At 40.5% G+C, this 22,861-nt stretch overlaps 2 protein-coding genes across 2 annotated transcripts; both read right to left on the bottom strand.

Moving 5' to 3' along the window:
* Nucleotides 1-164: 164 nt before the first annotated feature.
* LOC145454256 (isatin hydrolase-like) lies at nt 165-7,406 on the bottom strand. The gene is made up of 4 exons (XM_080332256.1): nt 7,241-7,406; nt 2,254-2,388; nt 1,171-1,438; nt 165-1,111 (listed from the first exon to the last, which is right to left on the bottom strand). Exons 1-4 carry the CDS (start codon nt 7,404-7,406, stop codon nt 943-945), a joined length of 738 nt encoding a protein of 245 aa, XP_080188382.1. The 3' UTR covers nt 165-942.
* On the bottom strand, nt 1,526-11,437 carry LOC145454106 (uncharacterized). Its single transcript, XM_080332126.1, has 3 exons — nt 7,241-11,437; nt 5,339-5,445; nt 1,526-2,388 (listed from the first exon to the last, which is right to left on the bottom strand). Exon 1 carries the CDS (start codon nt 10,830-10,832, stop codon nt 9,201-9,203), a length of 1,632 nt encoding a protein of 543 aa, XP_080188252.1. The 5' UTR covers nt 10,833-11,437; the 3' UTR covers nt 1,526-2,388; nt 5,339-5,445; nt 7,241-9,200.
* Nucleotides 11,438-22,861: the final 11,424 nt, after the last annotated feature.

The following is a 22,861-nucleotide window of genomic DNA, read 5'->3' as shown; positions in this document are numbered from 1 at the left end:
AAGAGGATTCAAGCACGGATTGAGTTGCTATTTATTCTGAATGAAGTACACCAAATACAGAGGTAGTTATTCGTGAAATATCACGTTGATGATCGACTTATTGCACTCCGTATTTGCGAATTGAACTACATTGGATAAATCATTTCAACACACTTTTATGTCGAAACACTATGGTAACCTTGCGTGCAGTGGTGGCTTTACGAACGGGGGGGGGGCTGGGCGATACTTACCGGATGGCCCCCTATAAGTATCTAACCGTAACTTCTGGGGGGCTAAGCCCCCCAGATCCCCCTTTCCCGCGGTAAGGTTGAGCTGCTGGATTAGGCTATGTCTATTATTGTATGTGTCTAAGGATAGACTACATCAAGACTAAGTAATTCTATCGCATGCAGAGACGTGATGATCATCGGGATACGGGACTTTTCTGACAAATGCAGAGATTTGATGATGATTGACACATCCGTACGGAATCATATTCTTGCTTGGTACACGGATTTCCATGTTTATTCGTTATTATCCTTAAAAAGTGCATAATCCGATTAGGGGGGGCCCTTCGACCAGGGGGGACCGGGCGACCGCCCACCTCGCCCACCCCAAAAGCCACCAATGCTTGCGTGGTCACAATACTAGAGATAAATCTAGGAATATGCAATTTGTGGTCAATAAATAGATAAGGCTGTTGGGTGTTGTAGATGTTGGGTCACAATCCTGTTGTGTGTTTGACATAAATGTGCGACCTCTCAAACCTATAATAAAAGAGCTATGCGGTGCTGATCTATTTCGTACCCCGTGTAACAATTACTCAGAATTACACCAGTAACATCTACATAATTTTATTACTTATAGGCCGATCCCAAAAGTCAATAAGTTTAGTTGCTGGTTTCCAAAATTACTCAAGTATATGAATATCCGAACGCATCGAAAACAAATCTGTTTCGGATTCTATTTCCCGCCCATCACGGCAATGACGCGCAGCGGCGCACCGGTACCGTCCGTGATTTTCGGGGGGAGCGCTATCACCTTGAAGCGTCTTCCAGATTTCGCCAATTTATCGAGATGCGCCACGTTTTCGATGATGATCATGCCAGATTTGGACAATATAACATGTGACCTGTTCAACACAAGACACCGAATTAGTACTTGGCAAGCAGATAAGACATCGTGTATTACGGATAGCGTTGGTCCTGGCCAAGGTCTATGCTCACGACGTCGATTCCAACCGTTCCGATACAGCGATGGTTGACCAGCCATTTTGCTGCTACCGGGTCTAACCCAGGGAAGTGAAGAAACGGCACGGCTTGTTCACCAGTTTTATTCGTTCCCAAGTACGCAGTGCGATCGTAAAACTTATCTCCGTATCCGATGTAAAATAGCACGATGCCACCAGTGCGTATTCTCGCTAATGGAATATTGCGCTGGATGAAAACACTTGAGAAGGCTACTTATAACGACAATCTAAAGGTAGTTAGCCGAACTCTGATATCACAATCCCGCTAATTCAAAAACATGCACAATTGTACATATATACGTCGATCGATTTTGTATCGGAAATTGTAGCATTGATAGACGCAGATTGGCTATAGTGGTATGCATTGAAATAAACTGAAAATGCATACCATTACTACAACATAATATTATAAATTACATACATTCCAGCACTTAATGCACAAGTTTGTGAAAATTCTACGCTGAGTAATATTGGACTTATTGCGATTTATATTTAACTATGAGACGTTATTTTGATAATATTAAAATTGTGTCGAAGTTTACTTTGCACAGGGACAGTATATAAAGGTATATGACCAGCAGATCTCAAGACATATCCTTGTCTGACGGGTATTCATCCACGCGTTTGACGCTAGTCTGCAAGAATTCTCTTTTCCGGTTTCAGAAGCGGCCTTAGACGGCTCTAGGCATAACTAATATCCCTCATTTTAGCATTCATATACAGACATTGATTATAACTATTCATAGAAAGAAAAAAAAAACTGTTGTCTACTATATTTTGTGGCATCTTTAGGGGTCAATCAGAGCCGCAAGAATGCTACCTTGGAGCCGCGGTTGGGAATCACCGATGTGGAGGAACTTCGTTCCTGACCACCTCTGGGATTGACAAGATTATATCCTCGAAAGTTGTCGTGTAATATTAGAATTACTGCTAATAAGTAATGTAGGATACTTTGATTTTTTTTACAATGTTACCCTGTCAGTGCTGCTCGGACGAACATGCATTTTGCGACCACATGAAGTCACCTTTGTTCGTTCGTTCAAACTCCAATATATCTTCGATCGTAATCAAGTAATCAGCTCCGAATCGTTCTACCTTTCTCTCACATTGATAAGATATCCCGGGCCAATGAGGTGGCTTGTTAGGCTTACTTTGTTGATCTGAAAGAGATAGAGTTGGCTAGTGACAACACACACCCGATGTGCGAATAAGAGCCTTCAACTCTAATGAAGATATGCAGAAGGTTGGGGCCGATCCACTGGAATTCTGAGCATATTTCTGTATAAAGGTTGGCATGCTAAATCTCGAATCACACCAGCAGTGTTTGCTTGATGAATAAGTCAATTTCATGTTCTCTCCGTCTAGAGGGGTAGAAAACTTATATTTTGCTCCAATTATTCGTGATATGTTTTCTTGTGTACTTCAAATGTAACGATGAAGTTTTTTCCTACCCACTCACTTCAGGCTACTCATAATACTATAACCCTGTGATGAATTTGCGTTTCCTACAAAGTTGGTTTGTTTTGATCTTATCTACATGCCGTACAGGATTTGAAGAAAATATTTTGGGTTCATGCATTATTGCATTCTGCATTGTGTTTCGATATAGGAGATAATTTCACAGCGGGCTGCTGACATATTCCGTTTTCACGTGTGTTTTGTGCAGGGTTGTAACCAAGTCACATGGTTCCGAGTCACGAGTCAATCTTACTTTTGTGGTTTTGACTCGAGTCAAGTCGAGTCATTTTCAGTTCATCACCGAGTCGAGTCCGAGTCCAAGTCACCATTTAAAGGGTCAAGTCCGAGTCATAGTGTTATGACTCGAGTCGAGTCCAAGTCACAGTATTGAAGTCATGTTCAACTCATGTTTTCAACCCTACTTGGGTGATATCGAATTCCGATGCTACAGATAGACAAGACAGGCCGCCAAAATGATAAGTCTACTAATCTCAATACTTAAAATCAAATATCTGTCTTGTCAGTCCGATATACATCACAAATACAAGCATTCAGTTTTTATTACGAGCACATCGACTACAGCTCACAAATAGCTGATAGAGAACCAACGAATTCACGTCTACATGCTAGCTGATAAAGAACCAACGAATTCGCGTCAGAGCTATAATAGAGAATCAACAAATGCATGTTTAGGTATGGCTTGGTATTTTCACCAGGCCAGCATGCTGTAAAAGCGTGCATGCATAGCTACGTGCACTGTGCAGTGACAAAAGAACAGATACCTTTTGATATTACTAAAGGTTTTCCCAATTGCATTACAGACTACATCGCATTTACAGCATTGGAGAAATTATTGTACAACGGAGCTGTTCAAAATCCTTTTTTCAAATTTTCCGAATACTTCTTTAAATTGTACATAGTAATAGTACATTGTGGAGTCATGCTCATGTCACATCGATAGGATTATTTATCAGCCTTATGCCTGTGCGCAATGCATCACTGATCTATATAAACACCGCACACCTGCTTGTTTCCAACCGTTTATGGTCGCGACTCCATTTCCAATATGACAATGTTCCGTGGCCTAGCTCAAAATTTGATAGGCTGATTACTAATTAAAGGTCGACACAGTTGCCCAGACTTATCCACGGCATATTTGGAAACTGATTTGATTGCATTCAACATCTTCGCGAACCCCACAATAAAGGCAAACTACCCCCAGGTTTAGAACATCCATCTTTGAATAAAGCACCGAAACGGCGTAAACCGACTCTACGAATATACCGTTATCATGTAATTGTAATTGCGATTACAATTAGACTTATATTTCTGTAAATGAATGTTATTTTTATTTATCTTTGATCGCAGTTTTTGCGAGGGTGGTAGTCCCCATACTAAAGCCGACATATGTGATACTAAATCGCGCGTAGCGCGAACAAAAATTTCACGTAGCATAAATCTACCCAAAATATGATATTGTTTATGTTGATTTAGGAAAAAAATATGAGCTTGTTTCAAAATTCCAGACATTTCGGCATATTATCGAAATTCATCCGGGACGCAGTTTTAACAGTGAAATTCCGGACATGTCCGGGAAATTCCTGACGTCTGGCAACCCTACCTTAGAATAAACCCACCTCTACTGAATACACGTTCCACTGGTGCACCAGATGCAGGAATCGACAAGCATTTTTGACCCACACTGAAGAGCATTGGATACTCATTCTTTCTAGTCGCCGAAAAATGCAAAGAATCATGGCCTTCAAATCTGCACAAGAGCTTATCAGTCTAGCTCAGTGGTTCTCAACCGGGGGGTGCGCCCCCCTTGGGGGGCGCGAAGAAGCGGTCAATTGAATTTTTTTTCGCGCTCTGTGGAATTTACCTCTAATTCACGTGTGTTTCTTTGTATATAGACCGAATTTCATATTTTTTTATTCTCTGATCAACAGCCATAACCTTCCATGACATCAAACAATCTGTCGAGGTTACTAGCATCCCGGTTGGATTTTGTCATATGACGATAAGGGGACGTGAAATTTTTCACTATCATAAAGGGGGCAAAAAAAGGTTGAGAACCGCTGAGCTCTTCCAAGCACTTGAACATCTGAATTATTGCATTGACTCTAATTGAACTTTGCTTCGATTGTTTGCTTGTATAATTGAAAAGTCTTGTAAAATTGAAAAGTCTTGGTTACTTTGATTGCGGAGGATCTATTACACTTTCATTACTGGATCATTTTGTGGAATGCATTGCTAATATGTACCATTGTCTGTTGTTTTTACGGCGGCATATCTGATATCAGACGAGTGCATCGGAAGCAGTGGTGACAAATAACGATGGCGGCAGAATTCGTCAGATGCGTTGATCTAGCCATTACGATTTGCAAAATTCTACATCTTCAAGTCATATAAAATAAGCCGAGTCAATGACTTGGGCCGAGTCATGCGTAATGACTCGAGTACAAGTCGAGTCAATCCAAATATTGACTCGAGTCGAGTCGAGTCATTTTCCCATTTCAAGAAAATGACTCGAGTCAAGTCGAATCACAAAAAAATCGTGACTCGAGTCTGACTCGAGTCGAGTCATGACTCGAGTCATTACAACCCTGGTTTTGTGACGAATATTATAACTCTGCAGAAAAAATGTCAAACCGGTATGGCGCCTTCAGAGAAGTGGTTTGGCGAATCCATATGAGTTCCGAAATGTTCCGGTTGCCTGTAAAAGTGATGGATGACGAAGACTTGTTCACCGATATAACCTGAAAAGGAACTGTTGTCAGCAAGATACGAATATACGGTTACGTTACAATGTTACAACGTTACAACGGTTACATCAACTGAACTAACATTGAAATACTGCATTTGGCGCTATGAATAGCCTATACAAGGAAAACGTCATCGATTTTACATTGGAGATTTTACATCGACATAAACTCAAGATATGAGTCGAGGAGTTGATATATCTCTGTATCAGAGTTGGATCAATTACATTATTTCAGTTCAATTACAATTACAATTACAATTACAATTACTTTCATGCATGTTTCAATTACATTACAATTACAATTACTCCATGCCAAAAATATCGAATTACAATTACAATTACAATTACTCCTTGCATGCTTCAATTACATTACAATTACAATTACAATTGCTGCTGCTGAACATGTAATTGAATAATCATAAATTCAACCGTGCTCCTTGACAACCGTAGCGTCGTATTTAACAACAATTCAAGTCAAGTTCAGATTGTGTAGTAATAAATGCGTTTATAAGCGTACATAGTATGCTATGTAAGATGTCACTGTGACGTAATATAAGCGTGTTTTGTATGCTCGGTAATTATGGCTCACGTAATTGGAAATGTAAAATGTTATTTACCTAATTTCCTATGGGTTAGGATTAAGGATAGGGTGCAGTATGTCGTTAAAAAAGATTTATAATATATGCACGTGTTGGATTTGCGTATATAGTATATAATTAAAGAAATAATATTGTTTTTATCGAGGGACGTAGGAATTAGGATGAGGAGTAAAAACAAAACCGTGCTTTGTCAGATAAGACGTTATATAATATCCAGGGGTCTGGTTAGTTAGCCAGACGAAGTAACGATGCAGCATCGTGATCTGAAATCGTATTGTAGATTGCCAACCCACGGATAGATGCGCAAGATGTGAGTCACGGATGAATGTACCGACAAACGTACTGCAGAGCCGGCTAAAAGCAGCAAACTTCGTAGTCCTAGAACTGGCGCTCCATGCGTTCAAATTTGATGCACCTGGTCTTTATCGTAAGCTATTGATGTACTAATTCCGAAAATACAAAATAAAATCTCGTCAGGGCAATGTAACTGCTCCAAAATAGCCGTTTAAGGCCGACTGTTCTGAAAAGTGAGAGCGCTGCAGCAGCATGACCACAACAATTACCAATTACGCCCAGCGATTGTTCAGAACAATGCCGATTCCCAGACTTTCACGACTATTTTGGGATGGTACCATTGCCTGGAAATATACTTTTATTGCGGAATCAGTGCGACACTAGCTTTCGATTAGGACCATACATATCAAATTTCGACGCTTCGATCGCCAGCTATGGGACTATCAATTCTGCTGCTTTTAGCCGGCTCAGCAGTTCGCTTCTCGGCGTATTCAATCGTGAGTAACGTGTTGCGAATCCATCCGTTGGTTAGTAATCTAAAAATTGTATACAATGGCAGCCGAGGCCAGCGTAGCGGTAAAAATAAAAAACTTCGCCTATAAGGGCGCAGTCAAGGGCTTCCGCGAATGGATCCACCAAATTCCTTGTCGACATTTAAAGAGAATGCATTATAAGTCAATTATTTTATGTTGTGCTTGTCAGGTCTCAATAGCAATTTAATGTAATTGAAATTGTAATTGAGCAAAATTTTTGTCAAATTACAATTACAATTACAATTACACAAAATAAAAATGCTGCAATTACAATTAAATTACAATTACATTGAAAAATGTAATTATTACATTCAATTACAATTACAAATTACAATTGATCCAACTCTGCTCTGAATATACCTACCTGTAAACGTTCTTGTAAACTCGAACGGATACGGAGGTGTCGGCCAATATGTGTTGTTTTCGTTCAATTCGTGGGTGAGATCGACGATATTGTCTTCACGTATAACAAACACAGTGCTACGTTTAGCAGGACGACATTCTGCAAGAGTCAAATCCTGCAAAATCATTAAGGTAATACGCCGTTCCGGGATAATTTATCTGTCGGTAACGACGCAGTTGCTGTCATTGGAAGAATGGTATGGTATGGAATGGAATGAAAATTTTCCATCTCCCTACCAGTGTTGGGATCAAGTCACTACCTTCGAGTCACGAGTCATTTCGAGTCATTGCACATTTTGACTCGAGTCAAGTCAAGTCAATCGATTTTAAAAGGTGACTCGAGTCAAGTCAAGTCACTCGACTCTTGGAGGTGACTCGAGTCAAGTCAAGTCAAGTCAAGTCAAGTCACAAGTCAAGTCACAATTCAAGTCAAGTTGCCTTTTCGAAGTATGAGGCATGATAAGGTCATTGCATTTTGCTAGCTGTCTGAAATACAGATTGAGTGGTCATTGATTTTGAACCGATGAGAACGAATATAGAGTTAAATATATATGCAAAAGGCGCTGTATCGCTCACATATAAGTAGAACCGGAAAACCTCAGTTTATAGTTACCAACCAAGATAGAGAATAGATACGAATTGATAAGATGCAATACAATACACATTTACAAACCGATATGATACAATGCAAGCTTGCGCCAATGCTTGAGAACTATATAAACTATATTCGAATTCAGTTTCAATATAACAATAGCTTTGGCTAAGGTAAAAACAGAACAGAATTTACTTTACTATACCAGTTTACGACAACGTAAGCCGTAAGCTACCCGTGCTGTAAGCGGGAATCACGGGAATTTTCTTGTCCGGCGAGAAAATAGCTAAAAGCGGTTTGTGGTCCGTTACGAGCGTAAATTTTCTACCATACAAGAATTGACGAAATTTAGTGACTCCGTAAATGATTGACAAAGCTTCCTTCTCTATTTGAGAGTAGGATTTTTGCGAATCCGAAAGCGTTTTCGATGCGTGTGCGATCGGTCTCTCTTCGTCATTGTGATCGATTGAGAGGACAGCGCCGATTCCAAATTGAGAAGCATCCGTTGACAAAATGAGCTGCTTGTTTACATCATAATGAGCTAACTGCGTAGCGTCGATTACGTCGTTTTTGAGAATGCGAAAAGCTGCGTCACAGTCCGTATTCCAAATGAATTTCGCGTCTTTTTGAAGAAGACGGTACAAGGCAGCGGCTTTATTCGTGAAATTAGGAATAAACGCGCGATAATAATTGACTTTGCCCAGGAATGCCTGTAGCTGGCGAACATCCTGAGGTTTAGGCAACTGTTTGATTGCTTCAACGCATTTGTTAGACGGGCGTTTGCCGTCCTTGTCAATTATGTGACCAAGATACTCGATACTACTTTTGAAAAATTCACATTTAGCGAAGTTGACGGTGAAACCGTGTTCGGTGAGGCGCTCAAAGAGTAGCGATAAGTTGCGAAAATGGTCGCGTTCATCAATGCCAGTAACGATTATGTCATCGATAAAACTAGCAACACCGGGTAAGCCGGCGATCATGGCACCAATACAGCGTTGAAAATTTGCGGGACTAGATGCGACTCCGAAACACATGCGTCGATAACGGAATAGACCGAATTGCGTGTTGATGACACACAATTTCTTCGCATCATCATCTAATTCTAGCTGAAAATAAGCATCGGCAAGATCAATTTTCGTGAAAATACAACCACCCTGTAACTTGTGAAGGATTTCATCTAAGGAGGGCAGGGGATGTTGATCTATCTGAATCTGTTGATTCAATGCTTTGAAGTCACCACAAATGCGTACTGATCCATTTGATTTAGTGACGGCAACAATTGGTGCTGCCCAATCACTGTAATTGATTGGTTCGAGAATACCTTGATTGACTAATCTATCCAATTCGGTTTGAACAGCGATTTGCCTTGCGAAAGGCAAAGGACGTGGCTTGTTAAATACGGGCTTGGCATTGGTTTCAAGTGAATTGTCACCTTTGTCTTGGTGCATCGTCCTAATACATTAGAGAAAACGGTGGGAAATTTGGACTGAAAAGATACCAATTTGTCGTTCGAATCAGAAATGTCAATAGTATTACATGATTGCGATTTGACCATCTGCGAGGAAATTGCATCCAAAGAAAACGTTCCCTTAGCGGTCATGGAGAAAGCATTGCTCCAATCGAGACCAAAAATGTTTTGCCCACGGTGTTCGTCGAGAACCACCAATTTTAAGCCAACTCGAACTTCAGAACCCACCTGCACGCTTACAGTGCAAATACCTTTCACTTTCAGTGGCTTGTCGCCATACGCTACGAAAGAGCAATGGTAGGCTGAGAGTTTCGGAGAGCATAAAGTTTTGTACCCAGTCAATCCCACCATGGCGGAGGGTGCACCAGTGTCCCACTGTGTCGGCAACAGAATGCCGTTGATGCTGGAGTTGATCCAGAGCTGGTTTCCTACGCGTCGATATAGTTGATCGATGTCGAAGGAGAGGAGTGGCACTGAGCAGAAATTGACGGATGTGACCTGTTGCGTGATACTAGGTTTGGTAGACATGCACACAGGTTTGATATGACCTTTACGACCACATTTTTGACATACTGAATGTCGATATTGACAGTCTTTTCTCTGGTGATCGATGAAACAGCGGCTGCAGGATTTCAGTCTTTCTGGGAAGTTGCCTTGGTTGGATTTGGAAGGTTTTTTCCCCTTCTGATAACTTCCCGTCATTTTGTTGACGATGGAAGTATCTTTACAGTTACTCTCGCCGTGGATAACCCTATCAGTTTCCAGCGTTCTCACGTATGTTGCGGCTACTTTGAGAACGTCGTCGAGGGATGGATTGGTTTGTGTTAGACAATGCCGTCTCACATCCGCGTGCGGCGTTTCTTTAATGATGAGATCGCGCATTAGCTCATCAACGTAGCTCTGATCACAGCCTTCTCTTGAGCATGTGAAGTTGCAATCCTTGGAGATTCCGCGTAGAGTTGCGATCCAATCGGCGTACGATTGTCCCGGCTGCATTTTGCAATTGTAAAATTCGTACCTGGCTGCTTGCACATGAATGGAGTCTTTGAAGTGTGTAGACAGCTTCTCAGTCAACGCGTCGAAGGATTGCGCACTGACATCAGCAGCACCAAACAAATTACGTAGGAGCGAGTAGGTTTCAGGTCCGACCCATGAGAGTAAACACGCTCTTTTCTTCTCCATGTTGGAAATGCCGTAAATTGCAAGGTGATGGTTGAATCGTTGTAGATATTGGACCCATTTCTCCTTTGATTTTACGAACGAATCAAACTTGGGAGCGGTAGCTTCAGATGTTAACGTACCGGGACTCAACCTCTGCGCTAATTGCGATATCGCTTCCTCGTGCTGCAGCTTTTGCTGTGCCATATCTTCTTTGTGCTGCGCCATCTCCTCATTTGTGCTGTGCGCGTTGTTGGTCCAAATCTTCTCTGTGCCGAGCATTTTGCTGCTCCAGCTCTTCTTCACGCTGTGCTTTTTGATTTGCCATTGTTTCATGTAGGCTCGCCATCATTGCCTGCTGCTTCTCGAGCAGCTTCAATATACCTGAATCCATGCTTTATCTTCGTCGCAGAAATAACTATGAATCCGACTTCTGACACCAATTGTTATGTTCTTGATCTTGTTTGAACAATAACTCAATACGACGAGGTTGCAATATGAAATCAGTATATATTAACAGCAGAATAACTTTAAGACAGGCGACACGACCCAGAGTTCAGTTAAATGAAAGACCACGAGACAACAGAACACAGGGTATAAATACGAAGCACGACACACGAAGAAATAATGATTGGCGGTAATTACTAATCCTAGACAAATAAAAGGCAAACGATACCAACGTAAAATGCACGAACATAACAGTATCATATTTTGGTTTTTGGCACATCCCAAATTTCATCGAATGTGCACAATTAAGCAGTAATTCTTTTCAATTTCAGTTTTCTCGTTTGTTGTTCAGCTTTCTGTGGCATGTACAAGTGCCATCTTGCCTAATATATAATATTTTTGGTGAAATTGTTCTCTGCTCCTTCCATATTAATATCGGCATGTGATATCGATATCGGGCTTGTGAGTGAGCCGATATATCGGTATCGGTATCGGCCTGTAAAAATCAATATCGGTCGACCTCTAGCCAGAATGCCATGTATATTTGATCTTATTGTGCTATGGCCCCATCCATCGTATTCACGCAATTCTTTACCTAATATTTGAATCTGTCGCAAGCCACCCTTTTATAGTCCATGGTTATAGCTAGAATGAATATCGTCGGAGGCCAGATATTATCATGTATATATTGTGGCGTGACAAGCCAATGACGTCATAGTGTTTGAAGTTTCTTCTCTAATGAGGCAGTATCATCGCTACCGTTAAGCTATCTTCCAATGTGGGTTCAATACTCAAGTTCAGGAAGTAAAATAAATGGAATCGTGACTAGTCGTGAATCGTGACACTTCCAAATATTGATGTTGTTGTTTGTAGTATTCATGGTGTTTGTCGACTACTACGGTCATTGACACCACGCCAATTTTCATCATTTTTATTCCGTAGCTGCCGACTCGTGGCACGGCTCAATTCTAGGCTTTTATAAGACACCGCTGACACGAATGACATGGCGAGGAGGAGCCTAGATCTAGATCAACCTCCAACACGTAGGTAGCCTGTATGAATTTTTGAGTCGACCTCGGTCAGAATCGAACCCGTAACCAATTGGTGTTGCAGCTGTGAATTATACCACTACGCAGGATTACCATATTTTGGAATCGGGAATAGGGAATAAGAGGGCAGTTTTTCAAAATTTTAAAACTTGGAATACCGGAGAGAAATCTTCAAAAATGGTAAATTAACCCACTTCGTGGTCGGTTGACTAAAAAAGAGGTCAACATTCCGGCTCAGCACCCGAAATAGCCGCCAGAGCGTTACTTTCATCTGATTTGCTGTATCTCACTCCAATTTTGCCCTATATTTAACCACAGTTCTCAAAAAAGAGGACAAAATGTCAAAAAGGAGGACACTTAGGCGTCATCGGAGGACATTTTCAAAAACCTCAGAAAGGAGGACGTATGGTGACCAGAGGTGGTCAGTAACGAAGTACTTCTACTTTTTGAAAGTACTCAAGTAGTTTTCCTCTACTTCTGGTACTTACTCAAATAGATCTGATTTTCTCTACTTCTACTTCTACTTCGTAATATTTTGTGATCTACTTACTTACGTTTCGCTATTTTCAGTTTGTCAAGTAGAAGTAGTTTAATTCCTGGATACGAGAGAGAGCATGAGCAATTTCGGGGCTTTTTTCGCGGAGTACCAACATTTAATATTCATAAAAGTCAAGTATAGCCCAGAAATTTTGTTGCGCTTCGCGCAAATTATAGTTATGGAGTGACAGATATGTTTTCACGAAAGTATCACCGAATATAACTTATGTACCAGATTGCTTATGGTTCCGTTCACACCGCATTATCGCCCACTATTTCATCACAGTAAATATGGCCCACTATAATAACGTTCGCAATCTAGCAATTACATATCCTGTCGTTTTCTAGCAGCCCATGACGTGTCCTGCTAATCTGGAAAATCCAGCTTTTTGGAACGTTACACCTTTGGTCAACTTTGGTCACCTTTGAAGCTATATTCACAAAAGACATGAAATATATTTTCCGCATTTTAGAAGTGGTATTTGTATTTCACTTTCAATTCCGAGTATGATACTTGGAGTATCATACTTTGGGATCTAAATACTTTCAGTTCTTTTATCTACAGAACATACGTGTTGAAGCATAAAAGCAAGTGCATGTAGTAATGCCTCCATTCTCGGAAAATAAAGATACACTATATGAAATTTTACAATCCACAATATTTGTCATTAACGTATACTAATCGCGAAAAGTGTTGCAACCATATCCAATACAACTTCTCCGTATTGCTCTTCGCTTAAACTAGGGGCCTTAAAATATGGGGTAATAGGGTGCCATGCCACGATGTTCTCTAAAACGGGGTCTTCTTGTAAACAAAGAGTTAGTATCGCATTTTCATATCACTACTATAATTTGCATCCCATGATGTGAAAGAATGCTTATTCTTTCGAAAATTGATACTTCCTTCCTGGGATGCATCAATACGAATCAAGTTCTCTGCACCTTCCGCATAGCTCAATTTGCAGCTTTGACAGTCCATGCGAACGAATTAGGATTGTTTTCAAAACTACTTACTTACTTGAGTAATTTTAAAGTCGGTCAATTCTACTTCTACTTAAAGTAGTTTTAGGTGACTTATGGAAAAAGTACTTCTACTCGTACTTGAGTAGATTTTTTCGTCGCTACTTCTACTTCTACTTGAGTAGCTTTCTTGACTACTTTGACCACCTCTGATGGTGACCCACCACTACGCTATCTCGCCCCCTCAAATTTTGCTCGATTTTGAAATAATTACTTTGATGTTGATGAGTTACGTTGATAGACTACTTTCACCTCTACTTGAACACATTTTGGGGCAAACTGCTTTTACAATTTTGATTTAATAAAGTGGAAAGTGGTTTATAGACAAGTTTATTTCACTTTTATGAGAGAAAGAGATAGAGAGAGAGAGAGAGAGAGAGAGAGAGAGAGTGTGAGAGAGAGAGAGTGAGAGAGAGAGAGAGAGTGAGAGAGAGAGAGAGTGAGAGTGAGAGAGAGAGAGTGAGAGAGAGAGAGAGTGATGATATTCTTTTTTGCCTGCACCATCGAGATGCTTTGACGACGTAGATGCGATACGACGGTACGGTCACCTAGTCTGCAGCCCCGTTTTTATTTTCTCCTCCATGTTATCCAAGGATGCTGAACGCCTACCAGGATAGTTGCGGATACCAGTATTCGAGTCTTTGGTCTGACCCGGCCGGAAACCGAACCTGCAACCTACCTATCGAGAATCCGAACGCATCACCATAGCAGTATCTCGCTATGAGTGAAAGTGTTATTAAAGTCGTATGAAATACCCTCTGTATTAATATAACTGCACCGATATATAGTTAATGTCAGTCGTGAAGATTCGTCATGCAATTTCGAAAGTAGCCACATTAGACTAGCTGCTAAAACTATGCGTTCGTGCGGCCGAATGCACTTCTGGATACAATTTACTTGAATACAGTTTAGACTTTTTGTTTGCTGCTTATACTTGAAGCAGTTTGACAGGCCTTAGTAATCGCTACTTCTATACTTCTATACTTGTACCTGAGTAGAAATTTTAGATGTTACACCTCCTCCTCCCTGCGTAACAACACATTTTATCTCGATCGCCTCTAGTGATAACATAGTAAAGGAAGCATACCATTGATTACATAATTTCCCATTGTAGCAATTCAGCACATGCACGTACATTCTGATAGTGATACGTGTACGTCAGTCATCATTAGCCAAATAGTACAATCCGAAGTGGTCGCACGACATTGCTTACATTGCAGTCAAAGCAGTTGTCTTCCGCAAGCCAACGTTGCAGTCGGTTAAGACATGTATATTCGCACGAGAACAAAGTCTACTAATATGTGTCTTCCATTGCGCCAGTGTCAGTGACTATTAACAAATACCAACGTTCCTAATGTGAGTAATTGAATGCATACCACGACTAGTTTTATGAGCCATGACCAAAGATTGGGTATAGAATTGGCGACAAGTAATTACAAACTGTTCGATTCTGTTCTCAGCGAAACGCCGTGACCTGACGGTAACTGATTGAACATGGGCGGGAAGTTTATATTTCGTGAGATACTTCCCAAAATCTGATAACGACCTAATGCCTTCGTCATATGCATTCGGTATTTTAAGCCACCGATTTTCATCTTTTCCCTATAGCTGAAAGGGTTTATATTATTTAGATAGAAATATTGGCAGGCCTATCTTCTCTTAGGCAATAGCACTAGAGATTGCGAATCTACGGATAGATACGCAACTCCGTCGTCACTCTTGAATATGAAGTGAGGCCTATTGCTGAGCCGGCGAATAGCAGTATAATTGGTAGTCCGGTAGCTGGCGACGCGAGCGCTCAATTTTAACAATACTGGTCTTAATCGAAAGCTAGTGCATAGGGCTTTGCTCACGGTTCAGGCAAGTGTTTGTTCCCACAACATAACCCAAACCTGGTGTACACATCAACACATCGGAAGAGCGGCAGACAGTCCGATCGCCGAGGCCGTCCATCGTGAAAAAGCCAGAGTACGGTACAGGATGGGTTACAACTAGAGATGGTGTGAATGGTGTGAAGTGAGATTCATGTTCGAGTTCTGTGTGTGAGCCTCAGAAATTTAGAGGTTCACGTTCACAAACGAACCTTGGTAGGTTCTGCGTTGTGAAACTTTTCCATATGTTACAATTGTCACTTCATTATAACATCTTTGGTTGAAATTTATTGCTTTTCAACTGCGGGTCACTATATGCATGACGCAGCATAAAAAATCAACACTAAACGAGCATGCACCTAGACAATCGCAAAATTTTTACTTGCTTTGTTGCAAAAGTTCACTCGAAATATCCAGCTTTCCGTTTGTGAATATTTAGTGACTCTCTGCTGCGAGCTTGAACCACAATCACACAACATCAAGAGCGAAATACGAAACATGCAGTTAGCGAATGATACTTATCCAACCAATCAATGAGATTGATATCGTTGTCTGATGTAAATATCTTGCAGGCGTACGTGGTCAATCTTGACTTCACGTGTTTACTAGGTATCATAAAACCAAATCCGTGCGATTAGGGTGTTGACTACTTCTGTATAACTTGTTAATAGGGTGATATCGGTAGCAAGTACAGAAACCCGTTTTACGCTCTGCTCAATATTATCGTAACAATTCTATTACTCAGACGCCGAATACATTGTTCGGTCTGGCCTAAACCGTTCAGACATAATGCTTATATTCCCTTGCAAGTCCTCGTCCAAATTGTTGGCAAAGCGACGGAAGATATTGATTGTATGGGGTTATTATGTCATTTGATTGCCCAGTTGATACATTTAGCGACGTTTAAAACGTCAATATGTACTTCAGCATTGTGGTAATATGTGGTCCAAGTCGTCGCTAGATATCGTGTACATTTAATATAGGTTATCACTTCACTGAAATATAGAGTTGGAATTGGCAATATGACGTCGCGTGACGACATAGGTTCACGTTCGCGTTTATACAGAACCTTTCAAAAAGGTTCGCGTTCACACCATCCCTAGTTACAACGATAATATTGGACACCCGCGGCAGTAGCAAGCATGGCTGATGCACTAGTGCTCATCAGCTCATGTCGCCAACTACAGGACAGTCAATTATACTGCTATAGTTGCTGCTAGTTTACATTCAAATTAGCATGCACTAAACGTCTATACAATGTTAATCGTGTGTTGAAAGCATCGGGTAATGTATTGGTTCTGCATTACGAATTTACCGTCGCAACTCCACAATTCATATAACACTGTCGGTTTCCGAAATCAATAGCGCGTTCCACTTTGCTGCTTGGAATGTCCAATCGTTAGCGATATGGAGTTAGGCAGATTCATCTGTGCCTCACCTGGCCATTGTTTCTTGGAGCTGTCATTGTAGGTGTTATGTAGCCTATTTTCCATTCATACCTAGTCAAAATTGTGGTTTGTTGTTGTAGTTATTGGCATTTATGATGTTTTTCGACCGCAATGGTCCTTTATACGAGGCTGACATCTTACATTATGATTCCATATCGGACGACTTGTTATAAGGAAAGCTGCATCCACAATCTTGAATCTAATCCTGATTTTCTAGAGTCTGAATGATCTCTTCAATCATTTAGGCTTGATTTCAGTGAGTGAAATGTTTAGTTTTGCTGATACAGTGTCCATTTCAATCTTGTAAAAAATGAAATTGGACGAGTAATGGACAAAATAATATACAGAACTGAAATTAGGAGATGAAATATAATTTTGATTTGGTTTTCCCTTCATCCTTCTCGTTGGACGATCAGTATTAAATCGATTAAAATAACAGAATATTTACATAAAGAAATTAAATGATATATGAATTGAAGAATGTAAAATTGAAACTTCTAACCGGGGGGAGAGAAAATGTGCTCGTCGATCCGCCTTTTCTTGCCGATTTGTGTTATTCATATCTTTGAATTTATTTATCAGATAGCCTACCTTACGTGTGTGTTTAGGGGGCAGTACCAGTGCCAACATCCATGCACCCCGCTACTCATCATTGCCCCCACGTATAGTGTAATATTAAATTTACAAGGTTCATATTAGTTTAGCGCTGATTTTCCTTCTATTTTGCAAGCGCCATGTCGCGACCGTTGCGAATTTGGTATGGAAATAATTGCTACCAAAGATGTTGGGATTTCGGATAACTTAATGGCAATTTCTAGAAAAGGTTTGCAGTTAGAAAATATCAGGGTTTGTTTGCGAACGCTTACCGCCAAAATTCTGAGGTTCGCACAGGGAACCTGAATGTGACGAACATCGCCTTCGTACCATCCCAAGTCGTATCCCGAATCCCTAGCTAAAATTAGAGGTTTGTCTCGGTTCCTTATCGCCATGCGATCAACGGAAGCGGTGTCTAACAATAGTCTATAGCAGGAGTGTCAAACATACGGCCACTGGGCAGCATCCGGCCATTGACGTGACCATATGGCCATTGACGATATGATCATTGACATGGGTCATTTGTATTTTGATAGCTTCACATCAATTGACACTTCCGAGTTCCGAGAATTCATGGAGTGACATTCCCTCTATTTTTGCAAAATAACAATTCCGTATAGAGTAAATGCAGCCACGAAGAGTGTTGTATGGCATGGTATGTTCATTGTTAAATTTCATACGGATGCATGGCCCGTTGCGATCTTCGACTGTTTAATTCAAAAGAGTAAACTTGCAAGTTACTTATTGTAAGTACTTGCATATTGGAAGCATACTTTTCAAACGCCGGAGATATTATGGCTATATGGTTCGAGTCCGACAAGCACAGTTCAAGATCATTAAAAGTCAGTAAATACTGTTTGGCCAAGTAACCTACACAAGTATATTAATTACTCGAGTGGCTTTGGTGTGATATCATTGCTAATTTAGAAGTATTTTAGTTCAAGTTTTGTATAGCGAATAGGAGTACAATTAAAGACTGATTTTCATCTTTCATTATATAAGTCGCCTAATTTCGGAATTGAAACCATCTGCATAGCAACCCCATCAGCCATAGTTTACCCGCCGATATTAATGAAACAATTATGGTCTTCGTCGGGAGCTATTCACAGATAAAAGACTTGGCGTGCTAACAAATAAATAATAGCGTGGTTTCAATCTCGCTTTTGAACAACGAATCTATTCGAATCAATTCGAGGATGCGACAATTGTAGTTCACTGATCACTCAATGTTTTCATACATAAAGAATATCAATTTCTCGTTATCAAATATACATAGGATTGCATTCTGCTGATCCTATGGAATGTGCGTATGTATACGTCCATTCTCTTCATAGATTTCAAACAGTGTCTTCGATATGAATTTATAACTGGTTTCGCTCTGCGTATGCGTCTATGATAGAAAACATGAGAAGTATAGGCCTACATTTTATTGAAGCGCTATCTCACACAATAAGATAACCCTGCAATTCTACAGACCCATCCCATTATGTAATAGAATACGGTTGCTCTTATTCGGACTCAAATTTATGTGTTGTACAATGGCGGCAATGCACTTGTACAGCTTGTTTATACAATGGCCTTTGGGTTGTATGCAAAACAAAAAATCAATTTAAAACAAACATGTTTTAAACATGGTACTTTGTTCAAACACGTTTTTCATTGTTTTTATGCGTGTTCAGCTCTGACGTCACGAATATTTAAGTGTAACGTCATTGTGGATTGACATTGACAAAAAGTATCTTTAATGTGGACTACATCGTTATGCAGCAATTTTACGGTCGACGGTCATCATCATCGGAACATCTATTCCATGCAGATGATTTATATATACGTACTATATAGTTGTGTGTTTACACGACGACGATTTGTAGGGCTCCAGCCATTCCACATTCTATGCATTTACTATATCGGATGCAAACCGTCTGTGGGCTCATCCGACATGTTTTGTCGAGGTAGTTTCACAGTTATGGCATAATTATACAACTTCTCAGAAAAAAAGTTGTTTATTATAAAATGGCATTTTTTAAAACACTGTTTAAATCACCATTTGTTTTAAATGCAACCTTATATGCCCTCCTCCGAAATAGGGGTCTATTAAGGGCGGCTCTCCCTGGGCATATGCCCTGAAAATCTTCTGAAATTATCGCAAACGTGAGAGAAGTTTGTCCGCATGCGGTCATTGTGACGATATATATCAATGTACAATTGAATTCGAATTAAAGTTAGTCGAAAAACGTGCTCAATGGGGCCTTCTTCACAACAGAGATGGAAGTTGTGCCAGTCAAGTTTTGAATTTATTTTGCCTTGATTCAGGCCGAATCGCCACACGACCATTCAGCTCTACAGCAGCGTTATATTTTGGTAATTATTGGGATCGCATCAGGGAGCAACATTCCGATTTGGGCCTAACGTTCACAAATATAGAAGGCAGATATTTTGATGTCGCATCACGATGCGTTACCGTCATCGTGGAAGTTACCTATACCTGCCTGGCACCCATTCTGATAACGAAAAAAAAACTGTCCATATACCTGTATTCATTCGATATTCTGTACCGCGATATATGTAGAATTGCAAACTTATTAACATGACAATCTCGTGAATAAAAATTCGTATAATTCCTCGCTCTTTCAATACGACTTTGAGGCTATGAATATCGAGCCGGTGACATATAACACATGTCTACACATATATATAGGCTGACAAAGTGAAAGTGGTTTTGGGGGTTCTGAAGAGCACTGATTTCGAATATGGCCAAACTTTTTTTCCTCAAATTGGCTCTGCTTTTGGAGATAAGCCATGGGGATATTTCACCTAAAATCTCAAATTTTTGCTGTATGGGCGAGACAAAGTGTTCTAAAGTTTATAAATTCAATTTAATTGTTATTTTTACACACTGAAGACTCTTTCAAATCCAAATACAGCAACATCATAGCACATTTTGACTCGAATCAAGTCAAGTGAATCGATTTTCTCAGGTTACTCGAGTCGAGTCAAGTCACTCGTTTTTTGGGGGGTAAATCGAGTAAATTCAAGTCACAATTCAAGTCAAATTGAATTTTCGTAGTAGGAGTGATCATTCAAACTCATTGCATTTTGATAGCTGTGCGAAAGACTCATTAGTTGGCCATTTATCTTGATTGAAATAATCAATAAAAAGTTAAATATAGGCTACATGCCAAATGCGTTGTATCGCTCAGGCACACGAAGAACTCAGGGATATCACTGGTAGAACTGCTGAGAATCCATCTCAGTAACTGTATAGCTACTTGCTACATTCTGTTATTATCAAATATTATCAAAATAGAGAATCGAAAACGAAACCCCGAGAAGTTGAAACAAACTGATATGGCACAACACACAATACCCATCTACGCATCCGTGAGAATATAAACTCATAAACTGTATTCGCGCGATTTAAAATTTAAATCATACAGGAGGATTGGTAACGGTGAGCGCTGCGCAATGTAAGCACATAATCGCTTAAGAAGCAGAGATACGGTGCTATTAGAATAATCCACTACTACTACTACGACGACAACGTAAGCTGTGATCATTTCATATGCAGTCAATATATTTGTGATGCAACATTAGAGGATCGGTTAAACATACAATCAGTTAATGACTGCATGCGGTTGCTCTCACAAGTGACGATGGCGTATCGCGAACAATCCGAACATATGCAAGATATAGTGGCTTAATCGACACCGCTTATTTAATGACTTGAGATTGACTCGCAAGATTTTCTCTGAGGCACGAGTCAATCCACATTTCTGAAGCGCCGAGTCAAGTCTACTCAAGTCATTTTTGAATAGTGACTGGAGTCAAGTCAAGTCATACAAAAAGTTGACTAGAGTCTTTACTTGACTTGACTTGACTTGACTTGACTCGTGTGACCTCCAAAAATCGATTGACTTGACTTGACTCGAGTCAAAATGTGCAATGACTCGTGACTCGAAGACAGTGACTTGATCCCAACCCTATTCGAATCTGTCCGACAGGTTGAGTGTCTGCGAAACTCATCCAACTATCCGACTATATCCGAAAATCTCGTCCAAGAATCCAAAAAGTTCGTATCGAAAAACGTTGTAGCAGAGAGTAGGCTATCAATTCTACAACTTCCGAGATGAGCTACAGTCCTGCACTACAAGATCACTAATACTATCAATATAACGAGTAAAAGTAAAAATTTGACTTTTAATTATCGGAAGGTTAACACAAAAAGACGGTGCTACTGATTTGAAGCAGTGTACGGATGAAAGTTGTACCCCGAAGCGAATGAAAAAGGATATAAATTTGTAGGCAATGAACATAAAACAACCTAGAATTGAACCATATTACCCAATACCCAACAACAAGTAATAGAAGCTAATTCTTACCGAGGAATTTTACAATTATGAGAGGTCAACGTTGGATGCAGATAATCCGCATTTGCCAACAATTGCTGTAAGACGTGAAAGCTTGTTAACTAGCGACTTGCTGATGCTTGGTCAATCAGTTCAAACTTGGGACACAATGCTTATAGTCGAGACGCACAAAATGTCACTATACATAAATCTAGAGCAAATAGTTTAATTATATTTGCTTGGGCCATTGACAAACATATCAGAGTGCTATCAGGCCTATCACAAGGTATCATCTGTCTGTGTTTGGTTATCGAATTGATGACTTCTTTTCGTGGGCATGTAATCAAAAGTACCTTCTGTTTTTTTTACAACTATCCGGAAATATCCGTATGAAAAGTTACAACCATCCGACAATATCCGATGGAAACACGATGATATCCGAATCCTATCCGACTGCCACATAACTGACCAATATACGGTCCGAATGCGATCCGAGTCCGTCCGATGCTCATCACTGATCGGCTCTACCGCTCAGATCACATAGACTGGGAGAGGATGAATATTTGATAATAATTAGGGCCGGTCAAAATCGACTATACCTTAGTAATTCGATTCTGGATCGAATATTCGACTGCGAGTCAGGTGGAGTGTCACTCCTGGTGACGTCAATATAGTATAAATGGGCGGGCCGGATTCGGACCTTCAACCTGGTCGAGGGCCCGACCAGTCACATTATTCCAAAATGTTACCATGAAACCGTGCCGGTGTTGTCCACTGGAATACTCAATCATACATTCTATGGATCATAAGGTTCTAATCCAGTGGTTCCCAACGTGGGCGATTTGGTGGCCCAGGGGGGCGCAAATAGCGAAGGGGGAGATAGGGGGCGAAAACGGACGAAGGGGGCGATAGGGGGCGATGACGCGTTAAAACGGCTATATTGGAGTCTAGGATCGTAACTGTCGCGCCCCAAACCCCGATTGGAATGGGAGGCCCGAGCTCGAAGGGGGCCCAAAATTTTTGCACGAATTAACCTGAATTAGAGAGTATTAT

This window comes from Botryllus schlosseri, chromosome 13 (genome assembly GCF_051294905.1).
Source record: "Botryllus schlosseri isolate E-star chromosome 13, Bs_hap1, whole genome shotgun sequence".
NCBI classification, from domain to species: Eukaryota; Metazoa; Chordata; class Ascidiacea; order Stolidobranchia; family Styelidae; genus Botryllus; species Botryllus schlosseri.
This window is presented reverse-complemented; position numbering and strand designations above follow the sequence as displayed.

Coding starts and splice junctions, on each gene's coding strand:
- LOC145454106 (XM_080332126.1), bottom strand. CDS start 10,832: ATGAAACAATGGCAAATCAAAAAGCACAGCGTGAAGAAGAGCTGGAGC.
- LOC145454256 (XM_080332256.1), bottom strand. CDS start 7,406: ATGATTTTGCAGGATTTGACTCTTGCAGAATGTCGTCCTGCTAAACGT. Junction 1,439..2,253: donor GTTTGAACGAACGAACAAAG/GTGACTTCATGT, acceptor CGTTATAAGTAG/CCTTCTCAAGTGTTTTCATC. Junction 1,112..1,170: donor GGCCAGGACCAACGCTATCC/GTAATACACGAT, acceptor TGTGTTGAACAG/GTCACATGTTATATTGTCCA.